This window comes from Miscanthus floridulus, chromosome 1, assembly GCF_019320115.1.
Source record: "Miscanthus floridulus cultivar M001 chromosome 1, ASM1932011v1, whole genome shotgun sequence".
NCBI classification, from domain to species: domain Eukaryota; kingdom Viridiplantae; phylum Streptophyta; class Magnoliopsida; order Poales; family Poaceae; genus Miscanthus; species Miscanthus floridulus.
The window spans coordinates 169519761-169528171 of NC_089580.1; the positions used below are offsets into that span (position 1 = coordinate 169519761).

General features: G+C 43.2%; 1 protein-coding gene across 1 annotated transcript; it reads right to left on the minus strand.

The window, feature by feature from the left end:
• Positions 1 to 1020: 1020 nt before the first annotated feature.
• On the minus strand, positions 1021 to 1518 carry LOC136467021 (uncharacterized). Its single transcript, XM_066465580.1, has one exon. The coding sequence runs from the start codon at positions 1516 to 1518 to the stop codon at positions 1021 to 1023; it is 498 nt and encodes a 165-aa protein (XP_066321677.1).
• Positions 1519 to 8411: the final 6893 nt, after the last annotated feature.

Consider the following 8411-nt stretch of genomic DNA (forward strand, 5'->3'; position numbering starts at 1 on the left):
CGGACACGCCATTTCTCTGAGGCGTTCCAGGTGGCGTAAGCTGTGGAACAATTCTGCAACTCTTTAGATGATTGCTAAACTCGTGGCTCAAATATTCGTCTCCACGATCAGATCACAAAGCCTTAATTTTCTTGCCACGTTGATTCTCTACTTCATTCTAAAACTCCTTGAACTTTTCAAATGTCTCAGACTTATGTCTCATTAAGTAGACATAGCCATATCTACTAAAGTCATTAGTGAAGGTTATGAAGTATTGGAATCCACCTCTTGCTGTCGTACTCATTGGTCTGCACACATCAGTATGTATGAGTTCCAGCAAGTCTGCCGCCCTCTCAGAAAAACCTATGAAGGGCGTCTTGGTCATCTTGCCCAGCAGGCAAGCCTCACATGTCTCGTATGATTCAAAATCAAACGAAGTTAAAAGCCCATCAGAATGGAGCCTCTTCATGTGATTCTCACTTATATGACCTAAACGACAATGCCACATATAGGTAGGACTTAACTCATTAAGCCAAGGCTTTTTAGCACTTATATTATAGACAGGAGCATCTTCAAGATTTAAAATAAATAACCCATTCACAATGGATGCAGAAGCCACAAACATGCCATTTTTAGAGATCACACAACCATTGTCTTTACTCGCAAATGAATAACCATCCTTCATCAAACATGAAGGTGACACAATGTTTCGACTTAAACTAGGAACAAAATAACAATTATTCAACTCCATAATAAATCCTGACGGGAGGTGGAGTTGCATCGTCCCAATGTTCAACGCAACAACTCTTGCATTATTCCCACGTGGAAATCAACTTCTCCCTTTTCCACGCTTCTACTTCTTATCATTCCCTGCATCGTATTGCAAATATGAGCAACCAATCCGGTATCAAATACCCAAGAATTAATATAAGAATTAGCAAGGAAAATGTCCGTAACATAAACAACAAGTGTACAAGCTACGGGAGTACCTTTACTGCCACGATCCTTTATGGATTCTAGGTATAGCTTGCAGTTCCTCTTCTAGTGACCTTTCCCATGACAATGAAAGCACTCAGCATTAGCAGGTGGTCCAGCCTTAGGCGTAGGTGGGTTTGGCTTAGAGATCTCATCTTTATCCTTGTCCTTTTTCTTCTTCCAAGAATTGCCCTTCTTCTTAAACTTAGGTTTGTTTTGGATCGCCATCACATGGCTACTGCCAGCACCTTTCTTGATATCAGCCTCTGCTATTTTAAGCATACCACATAATTCATTCAAGCCCTTCTCCGCCCCATGCATATGGTAGTTTGCGACAAAATTTCCATAGCTGGGCGGAAGAGACGGGAGAATAAAATCAGTAGCTAATTCGGGGCCAATTGGGAAGCCCAGCTTCTCCAACCTCTGAGTGTAACCAACCATTTTGATCACATGTGGCCCGACTGTTGCGCCCTCTACTAGCTTGGTTTCAGCAAAAGCCTTTGAGACATTGAACCTTTCAGTCCTGGCTTGAGTCTGAAACATATCATTGAGCGCCACGATCATATCGTGCGCTGCATGGTTATTGTCAAACTGCAACTGCAGATCTGGTTCCATACAAGCAAGCATAAGGCAACTCACTTCAAGATCAGCATCACATGCTCTCTTGTAAGCGTTTTTCTCTACAGCAGGTGCATTATCAGCAGGCTCTTCTGGTAATGGGGTGTCTAGAATTTCTTCCTTTTTCTCAGCCCTGAGAACAATTCTCAGGCTGCGGATCCAATCCGCATAGTTTGTTTCATTCAACTTATCTTTCTCAAGAATTGAACGCAAAGTAAATGGTTGATTGCTAGGCGCCATTTATCTACAACAAAAGTAATGCAAAATACTAAGACAATGTATCCAAGATAGAGTAAACAATATTAAACCTTTAATAGAATCTAATCCCACTAAAATCAATATCCCTCTCTTGAAACTTAGTGATTCAAGACCCACAACTAACAAGTCTACTAGTGAGCTTTAGCATCACCGCTAGAAGACATGGTAGATTGGTAAGCAACTCTTTGCTAATCATATCACATATGACTCTTGTTGTTGGGTAGCATCTCTATGCTTTGGTGCCCAACTACTCATGCTCCAAGGTCCCTAACCGTTAGGATGACCTTGTCCAAGTAACCAACCCTTCTGCTATAAGTATCCGATATGAACCTGTCTAGTCAAGGAAAACCAGTGGCACCCTAATTTCATAGACCCACCACCGATTGTACAAGACACATGACAGTGCAAGGTTTGGGGAAGCTTTTTAACTTAAACATTGTCGAGGGATCGTTCTACTTCACCATCGCATGTAGACAAAAATATTATCGCATGTGAAAGTAGAACATAGTAAGAACGACATTAACACAGATATGACATGGTATAGTCCATTGTTCCTTTGGGGATCTCCATCTCCATCGAACTGTTCCTCATGATGATCTCCATCTCCATGATCCATGTATGCCATTCTTCAGTGATGAGTCCACCAAGAGTAGCTATCACTAACGCAAGGCAGTGAAGAAAATTACATAGTCGCGGATAGGATCATCATAGTTTGGCACGCAGACTATTACATCAAATTGACAATATCTTTGTGGCTCCAGCCATATTGTCATACTCACGACATGCAAGCCATGAATTAATTACATACATGCATCACATACACATAAGGGCTATACCAGTCATAAATTCCTGCAAAACAGAGTTAACCGATTCCGACGTCTAATCTTAAAACGCCGAAAACACCATCTTCCCAGCTGTTTTTTACAAATCTAATTTCAGCAAAACCGACGAAGGGGGTGAGAATCGGATGTAAAAAAATTTCTCTATAATTTTCGTTTAGAGTTCGTCTCAATCTGAGGTCGTATGCAAAAGTTATGGTTGTTTTACCGAACATCACTTTTTCTTGCACCCCGGTGCCCGGCAGTAGATCCAATCTATCACCGTTGCGCATCACATGCGCTCGGCACTTGACCTAGGTTTGATTTGATCAATCTAATTGATCTCTATCTTGCCATGACTGGATTTACATGTATCACTTAACTCGGATGGCGGAATTCCGACCGGTACGAGTAGATCGTTACAAGACCAACATGGTAAAATCACGAACCATGATCAGAGACTCATCTACAACCGCGCATATCTCCATACGCACTCATTCGAACCTATAACAACGCAGTAACCTGGCTCTGATACCACTGTAGGGTTATGAGGATGCTACGCTAGCCAAAACAAAAAAAAATTCAACCTCATAAACTTGGATCTACTGCTAGTTATAGATCACGGGATTACCACTAGACACGCAGGTGCAGCGGAAGCGACTCGATGTAGTCGTACGCATCGTAGCAGTGTCGTGCAGTTGTAAGGTCGTCCGTATGTCCGTCCCCTTCGTGCAGTTCATCCTTGTGCTCCAGATGCAGCAACTCTAAGGTATCCACACGTATAGGGAGGAAGCGTCGCGCCTCCGGACTGCTAGGTCTGCGAGGAGCAGCAGGCACGGGCATAGGATGGGCGGCGGTGGCTGCCAAAATGGCGTGGATACCTAGCCCCATTGCCCACCCCACTTATTTATAGGCGTCCCTAATGAGCTCTCGAGTTGGAGGCCCATTAGTAACCCTAAGCCTTGTCTAACTCGGATCCAATCTGAATTAGGCTTCCAGCCCCTTAAGCGTGTGACCCTATGGGTTCACGCACACATAGACATAGCCCGAGTACTCCTACTTGGCCATTAGTTGATAGCGGCCTCTAGCAAGGCATGTCAACTCCTATGCGTACACAAAGATCATATCAGACGAACCACCACAAAACCACATACTTGTTATTCCCTTGTCTCATGATATTTGGTCCAACTCATAGGTTAACACTTAACCCAAGCATGGCCATGCATTTCTTGATCTAATCATTAGAGTGATCCAGTGATATCTCTCTCATATAGAGAGGGGCAAATTCCTTCTTGATTGTCTATGTCTCATAGCATGTTTCCCGACAAACCCGAAAACCACCTTTATAACTACCCTGTTACGAAGTAGCGTTTGATAGTCCCTGAGTAGGTCGTTTCACATCTTGAATACATACAACAATCTCAGGTCTAAGGACATAACGTACATGATGTGAATAGAGATAATAACAACATCTCACGTTGGGTCAGTCCAGCCCCATGTCATACATGTGCCCACATTATTAGTTTGACATCTCCATGTCTATGACTTGTGAAATATAGTCATCAACTAATAATGTGCTGATCCATTATTCATGTGTGTCCTCACACGAACTCTGACCAGGGACAACATTAGAATAACCATACAAGTAAAAGAGTTTCACAAACAATTCACATAATTGCTAATTGATACAAGTTGTCTTTAATGGAAATTCAATGAACTCATAATATATCATGGATACAAGGCAATATAATCATCTCTATGATTATCTCTAGGGCATACTCCCAACAATTTATACCCTTCCTCTTCCTCCCCAACGGATATCTTCTTCCTTCTGCTCATTCCAGCTCATCCAAAGCAGAAAAGGAGCTCTCTCTCTCTCTCTCTCCCTCCACTAGTGACCTTGATCCCTCAAGCAAATCCATTGATTTCCCCCATCAATCCTTGAGAGAAAAGGGTCCAAAACTCGATTAGAGAGCAGCTCCATTGATTCCTCAACTCAAAAGAGCACTTGGTTCATGTTTTGGCCGACGGTTGTGTTTGTTACTCTTGGAGCTTGGCTCCTAGCCGGCTAGAGCATCGCTCGTGGAGCTTGCCAACTTGTGTGGCAGCCTCGGGAGGTTTGTAACCATCTCTTGAAGCTAGTAAACTCACCCCTCATCTCAAGAGTTAAGTCTCTTGACTTGAGAATGAGGAATGGTTGGAAAGCCCTAAGCCTTAGTGGCTAACCTCAACAACGTGGACGTAGGCAAGCCTTGGTGGCGAGCCGAACCATGGGATAAATCATTGTCTCTTGTGCTTGATTTACATTACTTGCATGTCATATTGTTGTTGAGGTGATTTCTAGGGTTTCTAGTCGATCTACTTCTACTTGTGTGTGGTGTTCCTACTAGTTCTAGCTCTCGATCTGTGACTATCATACCTGCAGCCTATTCACCCCGCTTTAGGCCAACCAGAGATCCTACACAAACGCCTCCTAAAAGAAGCATCCACACACACATATGATATGCATATACGAACGAACCTTAAGCAAGAACTTTAAACACAAAAAGTATAGTAATATATGTATTTTCATAAAAAGGAATAGTTTTTATTGTTGTCTTTGCATGAGTTGTGCACTAAAATCTGTTAGAATCTGATACCCCTAGTTGTGTGTAGGAGCCCTCGGATCTCTGAAAGGTTATTGTGAGTATGACACAAGCTTGCATTGTGTTAAGAGTGATGTAGTCAAATCGCATAGAGAACCCTAGATGACGACGTTGAAGCAATCACGACAAGAGATTGGGATTTGGTGAAGCCGACCGTAAATTATATTAGCACCACTCTAAAAAATACAAGTGATCATCTCTCTCACACAATGCTACTTAACCCTCTAGGACACATTGATTCTTTCCTATACAAGAATCTAGTGCAATACTCTTGAGCGCTCCTAATTGCTCCTTACAAGCCTTGTATGAGATCCTTGTGATGGCTTGGTTGATGCCTATGGACTCTACCCCTTGTTTATATAGTCTCCTCCAAGGCCCTCATACATGCAAGTAGGAGTCCTACTCCTAGTAGGATTCTACACTCAAGTCATAGTAGAACTAGAAGTCCTAATAGCACACCTATTGAGTCATATTACAAGTAGAGTTGGAGTCACCATACAACAATCTCCACCTTGACTCTAATCCTTTAAAGTTGTCGTGCTCCTCCAAGAATTCGCTCCAAATTGACTCCTTTTTTATATTTATACCCCACATAAAAACCCCATTCTGCCGCTAGTACTTTTTTCTTATGATTATCATCTTGCCAAAAAAAAATCTTGATCTATAGAAGCTTAACTTCTTAAGAATACCTTTCAGCACTTCAAAGAAAGACATCATATACATAGCAAGACCACTTAATATAGAATTTAAGAGGATTAAATGACCACCATGAGACAAAAGTTTACCTTTCCAACTACTTAGTTTTTTTTGAAAATGATCTTGTACCGCTTTTCAGTCCTTATTAGTGAGCTTTTTGTGATTCGTTGGGGCGACTAGATATCTAAAGGGAACTTTCCCCATTTCGTAGCAAAAAATCCATGAAATATTGATTCTCATAGGACTTTACATATCCATAACACAAAAGTTCACTCTTATTGGCATGTCATGTCATCGAACAGATCAGGTTAGCATCTGTTTAGACCGCAGTAGGCATCCGAGACGAGTTTGTGGACTGCTAGCGAATTTTACTCGCATATCTCTCTTGCGTCCTATTACAAGTAGGGATTGATTCACAGTACAATACATTCTGATAAAACTGCTCTTATCTCTCTTCTCATAAATATTACACCATGTTAATTATCATTTTTGCTAAAGTAGCATCCATTTAATGAAAATGAAACCGCTGAGAGCTCCCGACAATAGCATAATCGGTCGATAATGACGCAACGGGTAAGAGTTACTAGTGAGACTTTTCTAGTGGAAGTAGGAGGGCTGGAGGGCTGCGTCTCAGATAAACTAGACAGATACCCCTAGTAACGTGCACGGCAAACGCACTCCCTCGTGCTGGATCTTTGTGACAATGCAACGCAACTGCTACAGGCCTGGCCTGCGAGCAACAAGAGAACAAGCTGTCAAGCTTGTACTAGCATACATGAATTTGATGGACTGAGTGAGATTGAAAGGGTCATTTAGACCACTCCTGATTGGTTGGAATGATCTTTATAAATGATAAGTAATATATAAGATGTATCATATCCTCTCTTTACGTAGAAAGATGTTGAAACGACTGAAATTAAGTATGCAAATAACGTCGAGTTAGCTCCTGGCTAAAGGAAAATCCAAACACTAAAGCTAGCTGTTCATCATAAACTCCAAAAATGTTTGTGCCAAAATCATTCTCAAGGTCACATCTGTTCAGAGTTTCGATAAGGTGGCGTAGACAAATTTGTTTTTCGGTCATGTCTACTGTATTTTATAACAAGACCGTGATCCTTCGTAGGGTCATCCAGAGATCAAGATACTTGGAATTGGCGCCTAGCAACGCTTTGAACTGCTGCAGCCATATCTTCTGGGCAGTGCCAGCGTCGGGCCGTCCGTGCCTACACTCCGCATAGCGATCGACCCCACAGGGCGTCTGCGCTCCGCCTGATCCCTCGTGCCCCTGCAGCCAGTGGCGGATGCACGATGCGAGATAAGGAGGGGCTAAAACAATAGAGATGTTGATTTGCATGAAGATTTAATGATGAAATCAAGCTTTTGCTACAGTGATTAGGCTTGAAATCAAGAAATTAGGGGGGGCTGGAGCCCCCCCAGCCCCCCCTGTGGATCCGCCGCTGCCTGCAGCAGACGAGTCACATTGCAACATATGCAACACTCGCTCTATTTTTAAAATATCCCGATGCAACACTTACAACATACGTCTGAAAACATATAAAATACTTAAAATATACATCTAAAACACTCGCAAAAAACAGTTAAAAACACTTGAAAACCATTGCAAACATACGTGACATTAAGATAAAAACACTTGCAACATATGTGTGAAACATATGCATCATCCAGATAAACACACTGACAACATGCGTCTGAAAAGGAGATGAAACATCGGAGAATAGATGTTTGCAACATACATATACAACCATTGGAATATATGCAACATTTCGATCTACTTTTATAACATTCATACGAAACACTTGCAACATACCTCTAAAACATCTGAAACACTTGAAACATGTCCTTTCAGCGCAACATCTACTTGCTGATGGAGGCTCGTCGTCGTCGATGCGGAGCTCGATGCCGCGGAGTGGTGCGCAGCTCCGGCCGAGAAGGACGCCGGCGTGGTGGAGAACGCCGCGACGGGCGGATAGCCCGGTGGAGAGGAAGGATGGTGAGCGGCGGCGCTGGAGCGCTGTGGAGAGAGGGGACAGCGGCTGGTCGGCGCGGTGGAGAGCGTCGTGGCGGCGTGGTCGCGCTGGAGCACGCTGTGGCGGTGCGGACGTGAACATGCGGTGAATGGAGAGGAATGGACGACGCGCTCACGAGTGAATATGGTTGGAGACGAGTCGACGAGCGCATATGCAAGTGAAGAGTGTTGGGGTGTTGAATTAGTGTTGTGGCCATCAATGGGAATGTCCGGATGGATGGACGTCCTTAGCACTGCATTATCTTATTATAGGACCCGCCTTCAGTGCCACATGTATCGCAATGCACCTGAGCACTAGACCAGAGGATCGCTGCGGGATCCATCATCCATGCATGATGCATGTATACGATACGATTGTGCAGGCGACACATTCCC